At 41.3% G+C, this 21,301-nt stretch overlaps 4 protein-coding genes across 6 annotated transcripts; 2 read left to right on the top strand and 2 right to left on the bottom strand.

Annotated features, from left to right (window-relative positions):
• Positions 1-272: 272 nt before the first annotated feature.
• Positions 273-10,628, top strand: gys1 (glycogen synthase 1 (muscle)). Of its 2 annotated transcripts, none has more exons than XM_040006078.1 (16): positions 273-455; positions 2,360-2,518; positions 2,616-2,797; positions 4,964-5,155; positions 5,306-5,491; positions 5,654-5,798; positions 6,197-6,314; positions 6,448-6,568; positions 6,710-6,816; positions 6,915-6,974; positions 7,232-7,424; positions 7,675-7,801; positions 7,883-7,978; positions 8,077-8,240; positions 9,006-9,086; positions 9,218-10,628. In XM_040006078.1, exons 2-16 carry the CDS (start codon positions 2,401-2,403, stop codon positions 9,461-9,463), a joined length of 2,136 nt encoding a protein of 711 aa, XP_039862012.1. In that variant the 5' UTR covers positions 273-455; positions 2,360-2,400; the 3' UTR covers positions 9,464-10,628. The 2 variants fall into 2 exon arrangements, with proteins under 2 accessions (XP_039862012.1, XP_039862013.1); XM_040006079.1 differs by having other exon boundaries at positions 2,400-2,518.
• Positions 10,629-10,647: 19 nt separating this feature from the next.
• Positions 10,648-13,914, bottom strand: aspdh (aspartate dehydrogenase domain containing). Of its 2 annotated transcripts, none has more exons than XM_040006082.1 (8): positions 13,762-13,914; positions 13,599-13,655; positions 13,354-13,498; positions 13,112-13,196; positions 11,761-11,910; positions 11,445-11,668; positions 11,224-11,363; positions 10,648-10,853 (listed from the first exon to the last, which is right to left on the bottom strand). In XM_040006082.1, the coding sequence occupies exons 2-8, from the start codon at positions 13,651-13,653 to the stop codon at positions 10,816-10,818; spliced, it is 837 nt and encodes a 278-aa protein (XP_039862016.1). In that variant the 5' UTR covers positions 13,654-13,655; positions 13,762-13,914; the 3' UTR covers positions 10,648-10,815. The 2 variants fall into 2 exon arrangements, with proteins under 2 accessions (XP_039862016.1, XP_039862017.1); XM_040006083.1 differs by having other exon boundaries at positions 13,825-13,871.
• A 482-nt stretch (positions 13,915-14,396) lies between these two features.
• tmem86b (transmembrane protein 86B) lies at positions 14,397-15,973 on the top strand. Its single transcript, XM_040006084.1, has 3 exons — positions 14,397-14,840; positions 15,006-15,249; positions 15,438-15,973. Exons 1-3 carry the CDS (start codon positions 14,790-14,792, stop codon positions 15,887-15,889), a joined length of 747 nt encoding a protein of 248 aa, XP_039862018.1. The 5' UTR covers positions 14,397-14,789; the 3' UTR covers positions 15,890-15,973.
• A 467-nt stretch (positions 15,974-16,440) lies between these two features.
• hspbp1 (HSPA (heat shock 70kDa) binding protein, cytoplasmic cochaperone 1) lies at positions 16,441-20,863 on the bottom strand. Its single transcript, XM_040006081.1, has 8 exons — positions 20,705-20,863; positions 20,356-20,486; positions 18,743-18,959; positions 18,437-18,661; positions 17,885-18,040; positions 17,218-17,314; positions 17,013-17,124; positions 16,441-16,750 (listed from the first exon to the last, which is right to left on the bottom strand). Exons 2-8 carry the CDS (start codon positions 20,473-20,475, stop codon positions 16,670-16,672), a joined length of 1,008 nt encoding a protein of 335 aa, XP_039862015.1. The 5' UTR covers positions 20,476-20,486; positions 20,705-20,863; the 3' UTR covers positions 16,441-16,669.
• Between the last annotated feature and the right edge of the window lie 438 nt (positions 20,864-21,301).

The following is a 21,301-nucleotide window of genomic DNA, read 5'->3' on the forward strand; positions in this document are numbered from 1 at the left end:
TCCCCCTTCTCACAGGAAACTAGAAAAAGCTCCCTGCTGTACGTGACTCCCCTCTTTTGTACGGCTAAAACATTCGTTCACCAATAACAGCAGCTCTTTAACCACTTCCCAGCCAATCGCGCGTCCCCGCCGAGGAAAACACCCAGTTCCTGTGGTGTTTTATGTAAAAGGCGGAGACACGGAGAAGCCAGGGGCCAATAGGAGTGCAGCTCATGAATAATGTGTGGGCGGAGACTCCAAGCTCACCAACCCATCCTCCTTCCTGCATCGCAGGCCATGAGCGTCCTGTCCCTCCGCACGACCCGAGCGCACCGGGCCAATGTGAATCGCTGACATTTAACCAACGCCGCCGCCCCCTTCTTCTTCTCACTCTGCGCTGTTATTCTTTTTATGGACGGACTGCGACAGCTGCCAATGCGTGCTTCATCTTCGTGAAGTTGGGACAAAACTGAAGGGTAAGTGAACATCTTTATTTCAGCCTGCCCGGTGATAATAGAATACATCCTAAGCGTGCGCGCATTGGTTCAGGACGCGGCGTCTGTGTTTTTCCGCAGCAGTGATGCAGTAGGTGCTTCATGTCACGTTCGCCCCGAAACTCACGATAGACACGCACACAGGCGTGTTGTTGCTCCCTGGGGTCTCAAGACGTGCCTGTCTTGGGACATTGTGCCCTTTTCCCAGCAATGTGGACCTGCTGAGCAGTAACCACTATATTCACTAAAAGGGACGTCAGCAAGGTCACGATGGTAATGATGATGGTGATGATGGTTTACAATGAAATCCTAATGAGGCAGATAGGAACCCCTTCACAGAGCCTGGGGGAATCCCATGTGGATTTCCAGAGAAAGTTTAATTCAGCAGTAAGGTGTTTACGCTCAGGATCGGTGTAAAGCATGGTGATGGTGGAGTGAGGACCTTTCATATCTCGCTATAAAAACACAATCAGAACAGAATCTTCGAGGGGCTACATCCAAAAAATAAGAAGGCAAATTTATGCAAAGCTTAAGTGTTTGGTTTGTCATCAACTTGAAGGCTTCTCCGTCTGGGAGTGCCCGGGGTCAGCCTTGTGTTCAGTGCTATCAGTAGCAGCTCAGCGCAAACACGCTGGAATTTGAGTATCATCTTCTTCCTTACAGTAAAAAAAAAAATTACATTAAAAAAAATCAAAGCGCAGACAGGATTTTTGTAACATGTGGAAGAAGCTATTGGTTTGCATGCATGAACATCAGCTGATTGCTTTTTACAGTAGCTCATCATCAGCAACATTTGCTACAGGATCAAGTTTATACCTGATCAGTGTCCTTATCTGTTCATCCGTTCTCATGGCTCTCCCCACTTTGTGGGGCTCTCAGTCCTGGTCGTTGTGTCCTTGGGCAAGACACTTCACCTACCGCCTACTGGTGTTGGCCAGAGGGGCTGATATGGCAGCCTCACTTCTGTCAGTCTGCCCCAGGGCAGCTGTGGCTACTACAGTAGCTTGCCTCCACCAGTGTGTGAATGTGAGAGTGAATGAATAGTGGAACTGTACAGCGCTTTGGGTGCCTTGAAAAGCGCTATATAAATCCAATCCATTATTATTATTATTATTATTTGTGCCAGAAGTTTCATCAGATCTACAAGCAGGAACAGAACACCCGGTTTTGAACTCAGAGTAGAGGACTGACCTTTAAATGTCCAGTACTAATGATGCAGGTGCAGGAGTGCTTGGAAATAAAATGTTCTGTCAAAGTGATGTGCATTTCTGTGCATGTGTGAAGAAGAAGCCCTGTGGTTCTATTAGATGGTGACCCAAGGAAACCTGAAGATAGACTACTGTTACTCAACACTTTAGTGCGTTTGTTTGACCAGGCGCTTGGTTCCTGTGAGAGCAGCTGCAGGTTTATCTTATATCAGGGAAAGAGGTGAAATGTGTGGAAATGAGACTTGTGAAAAGAAGTGAGATATGTTGAGTTTGGATTCCAGTTGTGTAATGTCGTAAGAATGATGCAACCGGGCGTGTTGTTTAATGAAAGCGTAAAGGTTTCATACAGCTATGTGAGGAGATGTTGGTTAAGAGGAAATTGCTCATTGAAGCCGCTTGAGGTTAACCTGGTGATGTTTAAAGATTAAGAGTGGCTTTTGTTTATGATTTAGACAGCGTATTAAAAAACTTGACATGCTTTTATCAAAGATGAGGAGTTTAAAATCAGTGTGTGACAGAAATAAACAAGCTGGCAACGTGTATCCAAGTACATGTGAACTGCTTGGAAATAACTGCAGCATATGACAGTTACGTTTTGTGTCTGTGTGTGTGTGTGTGTGTGTGTGTGTGTGTGTGTGTGTGTGTGTGTGTGTGTGTGTGTGTGTGTGTGTGTGTAAGGTGTCCCCGTCTCAGCGGAGTGTCTTCTATATTTACCCAGCATGCCGCTGGCTCGAAGCCTGTCTGTCACGTCCCTGTCAGGACTGGAGGAATGGGACGAGGAGTTTGATTTGGAGGATGCCGTCCTTTTTGAAATAGCCTGGGAGGTTGCTAACAAAGGCAAGTGTTTGGTGGTTTTTTAAGATAATTAAAAAAAATTATGCCAAAAGAAAATGTAGTTTGTGTTGAATCACGTTATATCTTTCTACGTGTGAAGTTGGAGGCATCTACACCGTCATCCAGACCAAAGCCCGTCTGACCTCAGAGGAATGGGGGGAGAACTATTTCCTGGTGGGTCCCTATGTGGAGAGCAACGTGCGCACTCAGGTGGAGCTGATCGAGCCCACAAACCCCGCACTCAAGCGGACCATTGACAAGATGAACTCCAGTGGGTGTAAGGTACTACCATATGTAAACTAAAACACAAACACCCCTACACACACACAGACACTGAGTTAAATTTATACGATCCACTGAAGGGTAGTCATCCTAACAACTCGTGGCTGAGGTACTAATAGTTTATTTGTGTATGCATGCAGTGAATGTGCGCTCTAACGCCCAATTAGAGTTCATCTTTCGCTCATCTTTTACATCTGACACACTCCCACTCTGCCCAGCCTTCTGTCCTTGACCACAACTCAAAACCCAGTGACATTTCCCCCGCAAAGGTTAAAAGTTGTATCGATGTCTCTCTGTCTCTCTCTTTCACACAAATGCGCTCCAGAAATAGATGACGGAGTGTGATACTTCTAAAGCTTTGTGCTGTGTCATTCTGAGTGTAATGTGGAGATGTGGGAAAAGATTAGGACTGGTAGCGGTACCTTTTTAAAGGGGTTAGTGCAGCCAGGTCAGTAAAGCCTGTATGGTTTACTTTCAGACACAATTGATGGAACAATAAGAGACCAAAGGCAGGCTGCAGCAACACTGAATTTGCATGTTTCATATTATGTTACTAGTTCCTTCCCTCTCCTCTGCTCTTTGTTTCTGTGTGCACATGTGATTTAACAGCAGAGGCATCTGAAGATAACATTACTTATGTTACATTGCTAATAAGGGTGTCCCAGTAACACTTAGTGTGTCTGAAAGTTTGGTTTGTAATGATAGTTTTGTTTAGTTTTGCCCAGTGGATTACAGGTATCATCCCAGGACCCTCCCATTTTCAAACAAAACGTCTAAGGTTTTATGTATCAGAACATAATAAAAATCTATTGATTCTTACTAAATACTGAAATAATTTATATACAACCTGATGAACAACAGTGCATGACATATTCACTGTGCCATTGTTATTTTGCAGAAGCAGTGTGGGGGGGGGAAAGAGTGCACCCCGTGACTCAGTAGTTCGTAGAAACAGCAGCAGTAACTTTTAGGGATTGTTTTGTTTTTTGTTTGACATTATCAGTCTCTGATCATGGTTGTGGTGGAATTTTGATCCACTCTTCTTTAAACCGTTGCCTCAGTTCATTCAGCTCTTTGTTAATGTCCCACCAGAGTATTTCCATCATGTTCAGGTCTGGACTCTGACTGGGCCAAGAAAATGCTTTGATTCTTTTCTTTTTCAGCCACAAATTTCCTGCCGTCCTTGTAATCATTGTCCTGTTGCAGGACCTATTTTCTACCAAGCTTTAGTTATCGGATATTTGGGCTCACATTTGACCCCTGAATACTTTGATATACACACGGGTTCATAGTTGACTTCATGACTGCAAGGTGCCCCAGTCCTGGGGTTGCAAATAAGCCCACATCATCAGTCCTCCACTGCCGTGCTTGAGAGTCCGTATGAGGTATTTGTGCTGACGTGCTGTGTTTGGTTTTCAACAAATATGGCTCATTGAACAGTTTGACCTTGAGGTGAATTTGCTTTTCCACTCATGGGAAGATTGAGGGATTGTTAACACATACCTGAATGTTCCAGACAAGCAAAACTGGCAAAACGTCTGCTTTTATAGAGCTGCTCACAGTTAATTATCATTTGACTGACTAATTTAAAGTTATCCTATCAATTCCCATGCAATGTCTTTGTTTTTCATGCACTTTCATGCAACCTTTGTTAAATAACAAATTTTTCAGACCTGCTAAAGACTGTAGTAGTAGTGGTAGTAGTTGTGGACACTGAATGAATGGGGCCCAGGGTTGCTTACAGATGCACAAGTGGTGTGGGGGCAGGGTGCCAGCAGTGGAAAGTGGGAGGAGGGGAATAATTTGCCTGTTCATGGATCTGTGCAGCCTAAATAAGGCTGAAGGAATGTAAGAACCTCAATGTCATTTTAAGAATTGAAGATGGTGATTTGATTACCAGATGATGTGTTTTTAAAGGTTTATTCATTGCTGGTACAAATTTTAGATCATTAGTTTTGGCATTAGTGTATTAAACTATTCCACTTTAGTTGCATTCTAAGCAGCATGAATTGCAATTCTAACAACGAGAAATACTCAATCCAGGCTTTCTTAGATTGGAATACATTTTTGTAAAGACATAGATGTCATTCACTTACGTTATGTTAGAGAGAGAAGGACTAACAAGTTTTTTTTTTCTCCCTTTCGCCCTTGTCGGTTTTCTTACAGGTCTACTTTGGCCGCTGGCTTATTGAAGGCAGTCCCTACGTTGTGCTCATTGATATCGCGTTCACCGCCTGGTCTTTAGACTCCTGGAAGAGCGAGCTGTGGGAGCTTTGTTCCATTGGCGTGCCATGGTTTGACCGTGAGGCCAACGATGCGGTGCTGTTTGGTTTCCTGACCGCTTGGCTTCTGGGAGAGGTCAGCAGCTCAGACTTAATACTACACAGCTGATGAGAACGGGCATAAAACATAAAGATGGATTATCTGTAGGTCCTCCAGCAGTTTAAAGGGCTCTTTAAAGCAGCATATTAAACTAATCTGAACCCTTTCTTTCCTTCCAAATCACAGTTTGCAGCCCAGTGTGAGCAGCCTGCGCACATTGTGGCCCATTTCCATGAGTGGCTGGCAGGGCTGGGGCTGGTGTTGTGTAGACAGAGACAGCTTCCAGTGGCAACCATCTTCACCACACATGCTACACTCCTGGGGCGCTACCTGTGTGCTGGAAACGTGGACTTCTATAACAACCTAGCAGAGGTATGTACCTGCTTTTTTATTAAGTATCAGTTCAATAAATAAATAAAGATGCCATCAAGCAGTTGTTGACTTTGAATGTGTGATTTATATGAATATAAATATGAACTATTTCAAAAAATAGCTGACTACATTATAGACTCTCTGTGGTCTGTCTGTGTTCAGTTCAATGTAGACAAGGAAGCGGGCGATCGACAAATCTACCATCGCTACTGTATAGAGCGTGCAGCGGCACACTGTGCCCACGTCTTCACCACAGTGTCTCAAATTACTGCCATTGAGGCAGAACACCTGCTCAAGAGGAAACCAGGTGTGTAGCAGTGAACTGGTGTGTGTAAGACTGCAGCATGCCTCCAGCTCCCCCTGCAATACTCTGAATATAGAAGTCTGAATATGTAAAATATAATATATATAATATAATGCTTTCAGTGTAGTATTATTTTAAATTAACCCTTAGAAAATCCTTAAAAATCATGACTCATTTTATCTTAAGAACAAAAAAGTAACAGCTTCCCAAAAACCACTTTAAAAATGTTACATAGTAATATTTTTTTCCACTTTAAATTACTCACTCTTTTAAAACTACTTCAGCCTGAACTATACATATCGAGTATTAATTATGCTTTGGAGATTTTTAATCTACCTGACTATCAAATCATCACCTTTTCTCTACTGCATGCTTATGCTTTGCCTCACGTGCTTCCACAGATATCGTGACTCCCAATGGGCTCAACGTGAAGAAGTTCTCAGCTATGCACGAGTTTCAAAACCTCCACGCTCAGAGCAAGAGTCGGATTCAGGAGTTTGTCAGGGGACACTTCTATGGGTTAGTCCGCACGTCACAGCGTGTGTAAAGTGCTTAAAAGTTAATGAATTTAGCCAGAAAGGGGAAGTGACAAATCAAGTTGTGTATTTTTTTTTTTTTTTAAATTGTATGTTGGTGACCATCTGACCATCAGACACCTCGACTTCAACCTGGACAAGTGTTTGTTCCTCTTCATCGCTGGGAGGTACGAATTCTCCAACAAAGGAGCCGACATCTTCTTGGAGGCTTTAGCCAGACTCAATTATCTACTGAGAGTACGTATGTGTGGCTGTGTTCACAGATGTGCACATGTGTTCACAGATGTGGAAGGAGAAAGGTCAATCCTAGGTGTTTTTTGTTTTTTTTTAAAAAGATAAAACAAAATCTAACTCCAGTGTCTGTATGGTCCATCAAAGGTCAACCACAGTGACGTGACAGTGATCGCATTCTTCATCATGCCAGCTCGGACGAACAACTTCAATGTGGAGACCTTGAAGGGCCAAGCAGTCAGGAAGCAGCTCTGGTGAGGTTCTTTACAGATGTAGTTATTCATTTTGAACTGAAGGGAGTAATGGATTTGAATTTTTACTTTATTTTTATTTTATTTTTTGTCCCTGGCAGGGATACTGCTCAGACTGTGAAGGAGCGCTTTGGAAAGAAACTTTATGAGTCACTTCTGGTGTAAGTCGACCCCTTTTTAATCCTGCCTCTTAAAAACTGTAAGATGTAAAAAGTATTAGACACCCAGCTTATTACAACAAATATCTCCTAATAAATAGTCCCCAATAAAGGTATCCATTAAACTTGGATATACCTGAATTTGTAAAAATGTTGAAATCTTATTGGTTTTATTAAATTCAAACCTGCTAATTATTTGATTTTTTGTTTTTTTTGTGCTGTGAGTTTCGTTTTAACATTAACTCGAGCTTTTTCTTCAGTGGGCAGCTGCCAGATGTGTCGAAGATGCTGGACAAAGAGGATTTCACTATCATGAAGCGTGCCATCTTTGCCACTCAGCGACAGTGCCAGCCTCCCATCTGCACTCACAACATGCTGGAGGACAGCAGCGACCCCATCCTCAACTGTGTTCGCCGCATCGGCCTTTTCAACAGCTCTGCTGACCGGGTCAAGGTAGGTCACGTGACAGGAGGTGACCGCTGGAAGATTCCCTGTCACCTTTCTGGGATTTTTAGTTGTTAATTTATTTTGATTTATTTTTTTTTAGTTTGTGAGTTATCATAGTCGCACCTGAAAGAAAAAAGTGTTGTGAGCATGATTCTGTAATTTTATTTTTTCCTCAATCTGAATGACCCCTCATGCTGCTGGTTCTGGCAGTGTGCCCTATCTGTCTGTAACACTGAATTTCTTCTTCATCTGTTAGATTATCTTCCATCCCGAGTTCCTTTCATCCACCTCTCCTCTTCTTCCAATGGACTACGAGGAGTTTGTAAGAGGTTGCCACCTTGGCGTCTTTCCCTCTTACTATGAGCCCTGGGGCTACACACCTGGTATGATTCATTCATGCTGACAAGGTGCATCTATGTGTGTATTAATATAAAAGTACTAATTATTGTTTCCCTGTTTATCAGCTGAGTGCACTGTCATGGGAATTCCATCAATCTCCACTAACCTGTCAGGTTTTGGCTGTTTCATGGAGGAACACATAGCAGACCCAACGGCATATGGTGCATCTTCATGCCTTCTCTTCTAAATTCTACTGTTTTTCAAAAGAAGTCCTCTTTTTAAGATAATCAGGAAAAACTGCTGCTTTTTCGCTTTGCAGGTATCTACATCCTGGACCGCAGGTGTCGGGGAGTGGACGAGTCATGCAACCAGCTCACTTCCTTCCTGTTCCAGTTTTGCAAGCAGAGCCGCCGGCAACGGATCATCCAGAGGAACCGCACTGAGCGTCTGAGCGATCTCTTGGACTGGAAATACCTCGGCAGGGTAACATTACAAATTCTGTTGCACATCTCTGGACCCCTCGGCCTTCATTGTCTTTGTTGTTTTCCTTCTTGATCAGGGGTGTCAAACATAAGGCCCACGGTCCAGAATCAGCCCGTCAAAGGCTCCAGTTCAGCCTTTTTGGCAGGTTTGGAAAATGTGAAGGGGGGCATACATTTCGGAGCTTTTCCTGCTGTTAAAGTCCTCCCCGTGGCCATTCATACTACAAAAGTAATTGAGTAATATATAAACAATTAAATTACAAAAGGAGAAAAAAAAAGGAACTATCTACTATAGAAATGTATGCTTCTACGTTTGGTTCACATTTAAAAAAACAAAACTGAACAGTCTACACAATGAATGAACAGAACTTTTTCTGTGATTTTGCACATTTATATCTTATGGTTTAATCCAAAGAGACGCGCTGACAGGCTTTTCTTTATCACGAGATGTATTGTTGAAATTGCACTTCTCTTTCTTATGTCTCAGGAGTTAAATGTGTGTTTAAAGTTCTTTAGACTGACAGACAGGAGAGTTTCACTCGTCGGCCTTCTTGAGCTCAGTGGGCTGTGTGTTGCCCACCATCTAACATCAGATCAGATCCTTGCTCTAGATTTTACTTAAAGTTCTTTAGTTATTGAAAGAAACTCCTTCTTTGGAGTTTCTTGTGTATTTCTCTACTATTTGCAACAACGAGTCTCACAGATAAAATCTTTCCAACAGTTTTTTATTTATTTATTTTTAATTTCTCCTTCTTTTCTGCATTAGTATTATATAGCTGCCCGCCACATGGCCCTGGCTAAAGCCTTCCCTGACACCTTCATATATGAACCTCAGGATACAGCCCAAGTAAGTTAACTTGTATTTTTTTTTTAATAGACACAGTATTTAAAACACATGTGAGGTTTTTTTTATTTTTAATTTTTTTTGAAGCGTCCTCTTCCTGTTTATGTTTTTAATACTTTCACTCCTGTCCTCAGACCGCCGGTTTCCGTTACCCCCGACCAGCCTCAGTGCCACCATCTCCAGCCCTGTCCCGCCACTCCTCCCCGCACCACAGCGAGGCTGAAGACAACGAAGATGACGAGCGCTACGACGAGGACCTGGAGGCCGAAAAGGACAAGGTGAACATCCGCCAGCCCTACACGCTGCCTATGAAAAACAAGTCCATTGCCATCATCGGGGCCAACGGGAATGGCGACGAGGTGACGAGCGAGAAAAACTGAGACCGACGCACTACTGCTAAACCTCACTAGTGAAACTCTTATCTGTGGTTCAAGTTGTCCGTGTAGACGACTGTGGCTGCGTGAACGCGTGTGACGAATTTAATATTGGCATGTTGTGACAAAATGCATTACTGTCAGTGTCTTCCCAACCTGTGCGTACCTCAGAATTTTTAAAAACAGTATCTGTCAGTTTGATATATTTTGGTATTGTTTCAGTTACACCAGCAGTGTGACTGGTAGTTTGCTTTGTGAAGTAAATGCAGCAACTTAAAAGGAAAAAGGTTAACTGACAGATCAACACAGGCGAAAACGAATCAGGATTGCTGGATTTTTGTAGAATACTAACAGTGAGTAACATGGATCTAACAGAGGATCATTAATATTAACAGCAAACTGTGGAGTCGGATTTTATACTTGATTCAAACGTAGGTCAGGGCTGGGAGAACAGCTTATCTCTCCTTTTTTTACCAGCTTACCATCTCTACAAGTTCAAAACGGGAAGCTTCCTGTGAAAAAGCCCACATAGCAATATTATGCATTAAGAGCCAGAAAGAGCATCTGTTCTTTTTGTCGTTTTCACTCGTGCCCCACATGATGTGACAACCATACAGTGCTTCACACTTGACTTTCTACCTTTTTGTAGCATTTTTTTTTCTTTTCTTTCTTTCACGCGCCTTGTTTTTTGCATAACCTCTCAAAATAGAAACAAAATGAAGAGCACACACTGATAATGCTGAAAACGCTCTCTTTCTGAGAATAGTGTCGGCTTGTGTGTGTGAGTGTGTTCTCATTTTGTTTCTGTGCCTTACAGTATCACAGTGTGTCCACTGTACTCCTGCTGTGTTTGTGCGCGCTTGTGTGTGGAGATTATTCCTTGGTTCGCCTGTTTCAGCAAGTATTTATTTGTGAAATGAAAAGAGGTAAGACAGAGGGGAAAGGGTACTGTGTCCTAAGATGGAAACTGTGTTTACAGGTAGAAGACCTGACAGAGAGAAAGGGCTGAAAAACAAGCTACTGTATGTCTTGAGTATTTGTTTTGGAAAAAAGGAAATGGTTTTGCCAGCCGTATACTGTCACTATCACTCCATTTCTCACAATCTTGCACCAGATGAACATATAATAAAATTTAAATATCTATATACACCTGTTTGGTGTTTTATAAACAGTAACGGGCTCTTCTTTCATTGTGTTTGTGCAGTTTATTGGAACAAATATATCCAAAGATTTGCTTCTTTGTAACATACTGATCTTATCTACACAGCATCTCCTTCATAAATCATTCAGATCAGCTGAAATGTTGCAGTGAATCCTCTTCTTCCGTTGTAGGTAATCCTCCAAAGTGCTTGGCTGTTTCAGCACAGGTAAACTCTGCCCCCGTGACCTTTGCAAACTGAGAAAAACAAGAACGTAAAAATCTGAGTCTTCACATGAAAAACATACTGATACACACCGTACTGAATTTAAAATTACAACAAAAAATGAAATCACCACCGCTTTCATCATCCAGGAACTGCCTGCACGCTCTGCACACATGAGGTCAGGCATTGTCTTGCACCACGAGGAACACAAGGCCCACTGCACCAGGTCTAAAAATAGCTCTGAGCATTTCATCCCTGTTTATAACTACTTTAAGGAGTTTGCTGTGCTTAAGTACAATTTGGAGGTGTTTGTGTTGATATGATAGATACCTTAAAAGGGTGACACAGAGTGCTTTACATCAGATTCACTGAGAAAGTGTTTGGCAGTCATTTAGGACTTACTGAGTAAACTATTCCAGAAAGAGCTGTAAGTTGCGCTGCCAGTAACAGCCCCGAGTTTGGCTGGATTCCTCCTCACTGTGTGTACTGAGAAACCATCAGGCCCAGTCACCTCCACTTCCACCACATGGTAGTCTCTTAACCTGCGGCATGAAGGTACATGAAGCTGGAAGATGCAGGCAGGATGGTTTCAAACAAACAATCCGACTTTTAGAAGCACTCACGCTGTATCTGACACAATCTCTCCCTGGACACCAGTGAAGCCCAGTGTCCCTGCTGCCACTGCTGCTGCCGCCATGGTGTTCACATTGTTAGGAGCGAGTGGGCACAACTTTGCAACGGAGCCTCTGAACAAAACACGCCTGCCTTCTCCCTCCGTCCAGTCAGTGAGGACGTCTCCTGTCAGCCGAAAGCAGGAGGGATGCTTGGACATTCTGATGAACAAAGCCTAAAAATAAACCATGAAAGGAAAAAGCAACATTAAATCACTTATATGTTCATGTCCATGGTTTTAAACACTGTGGACTATCCTTGTTTTACCTTTATTTTCCCACTGTCATTCAGCCTCTGGATGTCCTGGCCTCCCCATAATGCACCACTGGGGACGTAGAGAGTCCTGCCATACTTCTGAGCAGCCTGACTCAACTTCTGGTTCAGATCAGGATCAGCGAGGGCAGATGGAGAGCCCACCTAGAGGAGGAAAAAAACAAAAAACAAAGGTGCAAAACAAATGATGAAGTGTCGTTGACTTCTCAAGTGTTTGTGGGTTAGGATGACCGTCTGTCGACTCTGAATTTTGAACCTGTTATTGAATTTAAATCTACAAAGCAAATGCTATCAAACCAAACGCCCGTGTACATGCGAGATTCTTCAAACGTTAATGTGGAGATATATTTAAAATGTGATTTGCAGAATGCTTCATAGTCACAGCTGCAGTGTGCTTGGTCTTTTATGCATTTAAATCCAGTCTGTGACTGAGAAGTGTTAATTGGAAAGTATCAAAAACAGATGAGGGTGAATTAAGACTTTGCTGGGGTTAATCCTGAAGCATATGAAAGACTGTTGTCTGCAAAAATTGAACATTGAAGTATAGAAATGAGCATTTTCCTTATTTGCAAAGCAAATAGCCAATTTAAATAGCCAGATGCTCTCTCTGCCATCCTATTTCTGATGGTTGAGTAAAAGTTATGATTAACATTAACAGTTTGTTTCTCTATGAGAGGAATGAGTAGTTTGTGAGAAAGAATTGTGCTTAACAGTCAAATACTTTTGAGGGGTCAGTGACAGAGGACAGTGCAGGACTTTTCTCCAAGGAGGAGAACATTTAATAACCTTCAGCTGGACCGAGATGGCGATTGTTTACAGTTGAATGACATGATATTCTGTCCATTTTATGTACGCTCACAGTACCTTAAGGCAACAGTACCTCAACTGACCACTCATTAAAACCAAGATATGCAGAAGAGCATCTCTCAATGTACAGCTTTGAAGCAGACAGGCTACAGCTGCGGAAGACCACATCCTGTCAACTAAGAACAGGAAACTGAGGCCACAGTTTGAACATATTCACCAAAATTAGTCAAAAGAAGATGCTGCCTGGTCAGATGAGGTTTGATTTCTGCTGTGACATTCAGATGGTAGGGTCCAATTTTGTTGTAAACAACATGAAAGGATGGACCCATTCTGCCTCGTATCAGTGGTTCAGCCTGATAATGATTTAATGGTATGAAATCATAAAAATGACAGATTTAAATCAAACTGTATCAGTCAATTAAAATAAAATCTGTCAAATACTATAAATAAAATATAACACTGGAAGAATCTATCAAAAAAACAAACAAAGAAATGTACCAGCTGTTTCACTGAAATAGCAAAATCAGAAGTAGCTCACCATGAAATGAGACTGAGACAGAAACTGGAGCCCAAATTCTTTAACTATTTGAGGATGGCACACCTCAACAATCACATCACATCGCCTGCAAAACACACAATGATTATTCCTCAGAAGGGAAATTCCCGAAGATAAATACAGCACGTTTATAGCGTTCCTGATTTAATACATAAAAACACGTGTGCACAGAACAATCATGCTGTGTGCACGTGGGTTTTTAATGCTTATGCACATGTTTGCACCTTTCTGCAAAGGATGATAGATCCCCGAGTATGAGTTCAGAGGGGACTAAACCACTGAGCTTGCCAGAATTCCTGTTCCAGACAAAACCCAGAGTCAAACCGAGGGCAGGTCCATCTTTATGGATCCTCTCCACTAGGTACTGACCTAAATTGCACACACATACACACACATGCACATGCTGTCAGGAAATAATATACAGCAATTTAAAGAGTGTTTGCCTGGGATTTAAAAGGGGAATTCCGACCTAGATGTCCAAATCCTACGACTCCAATCCTTAAAGAGGAAGAATCGGTCGCCATAGCTGTACAAAGGAAGCAAACAAAGCAGATAAAAGCCCAGAGTGCAGTCGCAAAGCAAACCAATACACATGCACACATATACATGTCTATATTGACCTTAAGCCCTACCTGATATCAACCCCTTCTTGCACAGTTACTGCATTTATTACTCTATACACCCAGTAAACTTACACCCCCTCCAGCGTTGTCCCACACCTTGAATTTCAATAACCAGCCCAGAGCTGCAAGAACTGTGTTCAGGCAAAGCACAAAGTTTGACTCAGAGTAGCCTGTAGTTAATCATTGTTGCAGTTCTGTGAAATTATTACACGCAGGGCTCCTCCTCCATCTGCTTGAACTTAAATCTCAGCTTCAGAAAAATGTAATTGTTTGAAATTTTCAAAACAAAATCCAGTCAAGACGAGCACTGAACATCATTCAACATACAAAGCATTTTATTCTTCCTCTATGTCAGAATGTGTTTCATACTTTCTTTGATCACAAACAAAAGAAATGTGTCATATTCATCAGTATCTATGAGCAAACGAGCCCTTTCCTTTCCTTTAAATGTGAAGCACTGGAAACTGGATGGGGCTTTGGCATAGCGTGTTTTTCATAACCATCCACATTTCTTGGAATAGTTGCCACAAAACCCAACCCCAGTATTGTTATAACAAATTTACAGCTGTTTATCAAAGAATCCAATCCTTTCCTGTAAAATGAACTTTTTTTTTACACATTTGTTTTATGAAACATTGAGACATAAAAAAGTCTCAACAACAACAATCATCAGGTTTTGTCAGTTTCCTGATATTAAAGTTTACATTTCACAGTGATAACACCTGCACAGTTCAACTTTGCTCCTTCTGTGCTGATGTCACCAACGTAATCCTGCTGGTGAGGTCAAGGGTGAGCAATTTGACCAGCAGAACTCAAAACAGGGAGCGAATTGATTATCAGAACGCAATCAGACAGTGAGGATCGGTCTAAAGTTCATCGACATGAAACGCAGGCAGATTGAAAGACACGACAGAGGTTCAAGGCGAGGGGTACAGGAGCTGAGGATCGTTGGAGCTGAGGATCGCTGGCAAACAAGACAGTAAAGACACTTTTATCCTTCTGAGACGTCTGCCCACAGCAGTGCTGTTTGAGAGAAGATGGACATCCTTGAGACTCACGCCTATCACAGGCGGCAGAAGAGAAATAAGGTACAGTTCACCTCTATTTACAGCCAGTATTTCTTTATTTCTAGCAGCACTTTGCTTAGTGAAACCAGATGGAAAGGAGATGTTTGAAATCATAACTTGAATCTACTTCTGTACAAAAACTTGATGCATCTCTCCCTTTTCTTTCTTTTCGTCCATTTCTATCAGTCCTGTGCTCTCTTTCTGTCTCTCTTGCCTTTCTTTTTGTCTGCAGCTCTGTACTTCTACCTTTGGACTCCTGCTTCGCCCCCGTCCATCATGTCTGCAGGTGTCAAAGCTGCACCAGTACTCCTATTGGCTGCAGTGGTGCTGAGCTGGAATGGAGGTCAGAGTGTCCTAGGTGTGGTGGGAGGACTGGTCTTCTCTGCTGTTGGTGACTGCTGCCTGGTGTGGCCTGAGCTTTTCCTGCATGGTAAGCGCTGGTGGTGGATGAGTTCAAAAAATTGAGCATTTTTTTCTTTTATGAAATGTCTATTGCTTGCACATGCCTCATTATTGTAAGAAGTATTTGTAATAGTTACTTTCAGAGAGTAAATTTAACACTCCAGGATTCATAAATTGCAAATCACATGCCCATTATGTCCTCAATATCTGTTTCAGGAATGGGTGCATTTGCTGTGGCTCATCTGTTGTACTCAGTTTCCTTCCTGTCCAGTCGTTACACAAAAAACTCCTCTTCCTGCTGGAGCCGTTTTCTCTATCTGATCCTGTTTATGGTTGGAGGAGGTTATTACACATTTTTATTTCCATTTCTGCAAAAGGACCCAAACTCTGAAGTGCTAACTCCAGCTGTTGGAGTCTACTTTGTCTTAATTACTCTAATGGGTCTATTAGCAGCTAGAACTAGCAACGTAGCAACACTTTTGGGAAGTCTGAGCTTCATGGTATCCGACGCAACGCTGTCTCTGCAAGTTTTTAAGGTGGTGGCACCAATGCAGCACGGTAATACTGTTGTAATGGTGACCTATTATCTGGCACAGCTTCTAATTGCTGTGGGTGACATGCAAGCAGTAGAGGACACGGATGAGTTTTCAAAATGGAAGAGGTCCTAACCAGTATCCCTGTTGTACTCCAAAAGCTTGTACTACATTAGCTCTCCATTTCCATAAATATTTGCTGTAAGTGGTTAAAAAAAGGAAAAGAAACAAAGAAAGAAACAAAGAAAGGGAAATAGATTCAATTTGCAATGTTCTAAAAATGAAAGAATTTATTTCCAAATGAAATGGAAAAACATTCAGTAAACTTCAGTTTATAATATTTATATTCTGTGATTTAATGATCAAAATATTTTCTTTGACATGCATGTTTACATGTAGATTGTGCATATGGTGGCATGATGTGAACTGCTCATTATACTGTATGTTTATACACGCAATCCCATGTTTTATTAACAGTAATAAATATTATGTCAACAACTGGGAGTTTTGTTTCAAGAAAAACTGAAAAGAGACAGGAAATGAAAAAGTAAAGCATACTATAATAAAATAAAACAGATTTAACTAAATTCAGCATTTGTGTTCTGCCAATTAAAATAGAGTACTATACATACTACCTTTAATGGAGATGCTTGGGATGACAGTTAAGATATTAAGAATGGCAAACATTGGACTGAAATAGTTGTTTTATACATTACAATATACAGTACAATTATTTACACAGTGAAATCCAGGTACTGGATCATGTGCAACTGTCTTAACAGACCAAACAACAACAACAACAACAACAAAAAACATGTCCCAGCTCATGAATGTTCTGTTATCTTTTCATACTGATGCCAAAACATGTCAGGGTAAAAAAAACAACAACAAGCAAACAAAGAAAGAATTAGAAAATCAACGATCCATCCCAGTGTCATCTGACTGCTGCCTGGAGAAACACATAACCCTGAGTCGCTCACAGAAATCAAGTTCTTCCTGTTGGAAACAAACATGTGACTTTAAGAGGCAGAAAAATAAGATTCAGCTTATTTTTTTAAATTTTCAGTCTTTTAAACTTAAAAAAAAAAAAAAAAGCAGTCATATATCTCTTTATTGTTTACAACTAGTTAGCCTTTAACCACAATCACCTCTAGTTTTACAAGGAAAAAACACATTTCATGACTGAAATGAAATTTTGTAGCATAATCACAACATTTCTATCGAGTTTTACGATCTGATTCTCAGGCACATGAATTACCTGACTTTCTTCTTTGCCTTGGAGCTCTTTGGATCTCTGTCTGAGTAATTCCTCCAGGCCCAGAGCAGGATTCCTGCAGTCATTGAGCCCTTGTGGAAAGTCTTCGACCAGACTACACCACCATCAGAAACAAGGACGGGTACAGTTACTAAAACCATCCATGAAATAATGTCAGATTTTCAGTATCATAATGAATGTTTCTTACCAGCAAAGGGCACCAAGCACATGTTCATGGACGGGTGAATGCGGTGTACGGAGAACTGATACCAGCTGCTGTACCATACCCATGGCGACAAGTGTGTCTGCGGGGGGAAATAATCAGGAATATACCTGAGTTTATATTGAGTCAAGCCATTTTTTAAGGAAAGCTTGCAAAAACTTTAGATAGATGTTTAAAGAGTAAACCAATTAAATATCCAAAGTAAAAAATCTGCTGTAGTTCTTCTTGTTATGGTCTACTATGTATGTGTAGTTAAGATTAAAATAGTTTTTCCATGTTTTCCCCGGACAAAGGTAGCAAGATCAGTGAGAAACACAAATACTGCAAGGATAAAACTAAAAGGGAGAAAGTATAAAAGTTTTAACACGAGATTTAATTGTTAAAAAAAATCGTTTAAAAACTTTTTATGTTATATTACCCTTTAACTGCAGAACTTGCCATATTGGCGACTAATCATGGATGAAGAGCAAAGCTGCAAATAAAATATCTTCATTTTCCACAGAAAAGGTGTCTCTATAAGCTTTTAGAGACATTATTAAACCATGTTGTGTCTTAATAAAAGGCTACAAAGTGTTGTATTGTCAAAGTAAACCTTCTGGTACTGGTGTAGGTTTACAGCGCTATCCTGTCTGAATGTCCTTCCCATCCATACCTTTCTGTTCGGGATGCGACATCAGCAGATTGAGCAACAGGAAAGCCGACTTGGTTCTGAGCTTCTCGTTCTCTGACTGCATGCCTCGCATCAGCACTGAGAATCCATCGTGGGACAGGAAGGCCTGGAGACCTGCCTCCTGCTCTCGAACCAGACCTATGATTACGACAGGACACAGTTTTGTTGAGGGTTGTGAAGCACAGAGCTGGGACAAAAAGACGGTGCCATGTGTCATTTGGCACTGAAGAAGAAAGCAACAGATAATTTAGGCTTAAAGTTGAATTGACAGGAAACATGAGATATAACAATATCATAAACACAGGCGATACAGTTGGGAGGCTGGCCACTAAAAATAGCTGTTGAATAGCCTGTCCATCTAAAACATCAACTATGGGAACCAACTGTTGACCGCACTAAAATTCGCAGACTGTGACATGGACAATCCGAGGTTCTGGATCATGTATGTGAAATGACTGATGTGCAGCAATTGGTTGCAGACTTGTTGTCATGAAGCTCAGTTTTGAAGCATGTGTGCGTTATGGCTCTACTCACATGAGACAGCGTAAAGAGCTTTCACCCTGACGGTGGGGTTTGGGTCAGAATCTGTCAGCTGCAGCAGCTTCGGCAGCGCCCCGATGCTAAGCAAGTGGAACTGCAGCTGTGGCATGTTCTGGGCACAGGAGGCAATGAGCTGGGCAGCACGCCACCTCAACCCACTTTGGGCATGATTAAGATACTGGGAGACGCACAACTCCAGCCCACCAAGGGTCATCAGGTCTGCAGGGGACAGGATGCAGTGAGTGTACAGTGAACACACGCTGTCTTTAGCGTGCCCTCTGCTCTAATACCATTTATTACCTCTGGCATTGTCCAGATTCTCACACAGCTCGGACAGCATCTCAAAGGCCGTTTCCCGCTCATCGTCCTCATCATCATCTTCCCTATCTTCCTCTCCACCCCTCTCCCTTTCACTTCCTTCTTTGCACAGAACAGCCAAGCACTGCTTCATCTGCTCCACTTCATCCATCTGCCCTTTGCACAGTTCTGTAAGAGCTTCTCTCAGCCATGTTTTCCTCTGGAAGAAAGGCACAAAAAAAGAGCCTGAAGTAGTTTGTCATGCTGAATTCAAATTCTCTGATGTGATACCTCCAAGCACGCATTAAGAAAAAAAAAATAAAAATAACGGATGTGGACATCAGTGTCTTACTCAGACACATGAGATTTCAAGTGATGTGCAATTATATATTACTGTACAAAAGTCTTGAGTCACTCCTCATTTCTTTATATTTGACTTCCAAGAAAGACTTTCTTTGAATTTTTAAGCAATAGTTGAGCAATAACTCTCCAGGATTTCCAAAGGTCTTTCAAAGTTTTTCTTTCAACATTGGCTTCTTTTTTTAAAAACTGACTTTCAGTCCAGTCCTTCTACCTGACCATTTTTAGAAGAATGCTTCTTTGTTTGTCTGTTGAACCACTTGACATTCAAGCACAAAAAAGGCATCAAACTTAAGAGACAAGGCCATTGCTGTGTCTACACAAAACAGAAAACTTAGCAAAAAACAGTTTAACATTTTATCTTTAAACATTGTTACAATTTCTTTAATTGAAATAAAAAAAAATGTCAAAGTTTTTAATAGTTTGAAACAGTGTTTTAGAGCCAACACGGTCATTCCCTGAGAGCTGCATGGTGTGCAAGGTTTCCTGAATTTGAGGAAACTGCACAAAGGGAGGACACAAGAGGAAGTAGCACGCCTGAAAAACTATCTACAGCAAATTAACAGTATACATAGCACTGTAGGTTTAAGATATCAAGCCCCTAAGTAGTATCAGTTATTGGCTGACAATTGAATAAAAACATTTGTGATAAATCAAGCTAAGAGAGAACATCACTGATGGCAATGGCATTTATTTACTTATCAAATTTAAAAGTGTTGTCAAAGATATCCCCTTCCTACCAAAATACTGAGGACTAAGTGGGGTGGGGAGCTGCCAGCAGTTCTGATTGATATAATTTCTATACCTTGTTCACTACTTAAATTAAAAGTTTTCTGTGATCCAGTTTTGTCCTGTTCATTTCTGGCCACAATGTCCGGCTTTCTGTTTGAATGCAGTATTATACTTTTGTCTCTCAAAGCACTCTGAAAACTATGAAAATGTGATATATCAATAGTTTATGGTGGGATGTTTTGCAAAGCGGAGCAACACATGTTGCTACTGTAAAAACAAAAGTATTTATTATTGTTTTTGTTATCATTTTTGGATCTACTCTACTATGTTATTATTATATCCCCATGCAAATGAGGCTTTTAGTTGACTAGTTGCTCATTCTACTTATTTAAGCCTTAGTTCTGTCAAAGCCACATTATGAAGCTATGCTACAAGCATGTGTGTCCTGGTGTGAGCTACAAAGTCGACACCCAACAGTTTGTGTGGTCATCTGGCCTGATCCTGCTTAGGGTACAAGTACGTACCTCTTCTGACATGGGTTCAGGAGGGGCAGGACGCTCTGCAGCGGATCCAGCCTCCACTGCGAGCTGAAGGACCCCTTGGAGGTTCTGGGGATGTCTCCTGGTCTGCCTGTCTTCTGACATGGTGTTAACAGCTAAAGGGTAAAGTGGAGAAAAGAAAAAAAATCAACAAGACAACTAAAGGAAGATTTCAAAATAACCTCAGATTAATTTAAGTGTACTAGCAGTGGTACCAGGTAAAGCCCCACAGTTTATATACCAGGATCATACTTTACTACAAACATACAGCTCTGCTAATAATGCAAAACCTGCTGCTAGCCTCTTATAACAAAGGTTATTATTGCCCACTTACCTTTAAACCGACTCCAAATCAACGTAAAGGTAACAGACAAAGTTTCTCTCTGAGCTCAAATACAGCTCTCTCCCTCTATAAACACAGAAACGTGAAAGCGCTGGAACGTTCTAGCTAGCTCTTCATCTCACGAGTGGCAAGGGGGGCGCCATGTTTTACCGTAAAATGTAAACCAAACGGGCAAGCAAAGTAATTTTTGGATACTCTTTGCTCTCAAATCAACGTCACTTTAGACTTTCCATTTTTTGTTTTAAAGTCAGCTTTTCAAAATTATAATGCTGAACATCTGACTGACAGTATTACCTCAATATTTAAAAATTCATAGACGCAATTTTTCCTATACTAGTATAGTTACGGTAATCCAGTAACGCTGGTACGCACAACTTACAAAGAGAATTAATTACATCAAAATAAATATATGCAAATCCCAGAAGAAACGTGTCAGAAGAAACTAAGGCATATCGATTGCGATATTTTTAGTATTATTTATGTATCTGTTATAAAATACACACACCTTAATAATGAATGTAAAAAATAATATTTGCCTTTTAGATATCAGCAAACATATTATTAACAAACATTAAGTTCAGGCTACTT

The sequence above is a fragment of the Simochromis diagramma genome, unplaced genomic scaffold (genome assembly GCF_900408965.1).
Source record: "Simochromis diagramma unplaced genomic scaffold, fSimDia1.1 OVJJ01000510.1, whole genome shotgun sequence".
NCBI classification, from domain to species: Eukaryota; Metazoa; Chordata; class Actinopteri; order Cichliformes; family Cichlidae; genus Simochromis; species Simochromis diagramma.

What these genes read in the sequence shown, in the direction of transcription:
- gys1 (XM_040006078.1), top strand. Translation starts at nt 2,401, where the DNA reads ATGCCGCTGGCTCGAAGCCTGTCTGTCACGTCCCTGTCAGGACTGGAG. An exon ending in CCTGCTCAAGAGGAAACCAG is followed by an intron (nt 5,799 to 6,196) that starts GTGTGTAGCAGT and finishes GTGCTTCCACAG; the next exon opens with ATATCGTGACTCCCAATGGG. An exon ending in GCCCTGGGGCTACACACCTG is followed by an intron (nt 7,802 to 7,882) that starts GTATGATTCATT and finishes CCTGTTTATCAG; the next exon opens with CTGAGTGCACTGTCATGGGA.
- aspdh (XM_040006082.1), bottom strand. Translation starts at nt 13,653, where the DNA reads ATGGCGACCGATTCTTCCTCTTTAAGGATTGGAGTCGTAGGATTTGGA. An exon ending in CTATCATCCTTTGCAGAAAG is followed by an intron (nt 13,197 to 13,353) that starts GTGCAAACATGT and finishes TGTGTTTTGCAG; the next exon opens with GCGATGTGATGTGATTGTTG. An exon ending in GAGATTGTGTCAGATACAGC is followed by an intron (nt 11,364 to 11,444) that starts GTGAGTGCTTCT and finishes TTCATGCCGCAG; the next exon opens with GTTAAGAGACTACCATGTGG.
- tmem86b (XM_040006084.1), top strand. Translation starts at nt 14,790, where the DNA reads ATGGACATCCTTGAGACTCACGCCTATCACAGGCGGCAGAAGAGAAAT. An exon ending in GGCGGCAGAAGAGAAATAAG is followed by an intron (nt 14,841 to 15,005) that starts GTACAGTTCACC and finishes CATTTCTATCAG; the next exon opens with TCCTGTGCTCTCTTTCTGTC. An exon ending in GCCTGAGCTTTTCCTGCATG is followed by an intron (nt 15,250 to 15,437) that starts GTAAGCGCTGGT and finishes TATCTGTTTCAG; the next exon opens with GAATGGGTGCATTTGCTGTG.
- hspbp1 (XM_040006081.1), bottom strand. Translation starts at nt 20,475, where the DNA reads ATGTCAGAAGACAGGCAGACCAGGAGACATCCCCAGAACCTCCAAGGG. An exon ending in AGCTCTTTACGCTGTCTCAT is followed by an intron (nt 18,041 to 18,436) that starts GTGAGTAGAGCC and finishes TCGTAATCATAG; the next exon opens with GTCTGGTTCGAGAGCAGGAG. An exon ending in GTGCTTGGTGCCCTTTGCTG is followed by an intron (nt 17,125 to 17,217) that starts GTAAGAAACATT and finishes ATGGTGGTGTAG; the next exon opens with TCTGGTCGAAGACTTTCCAC.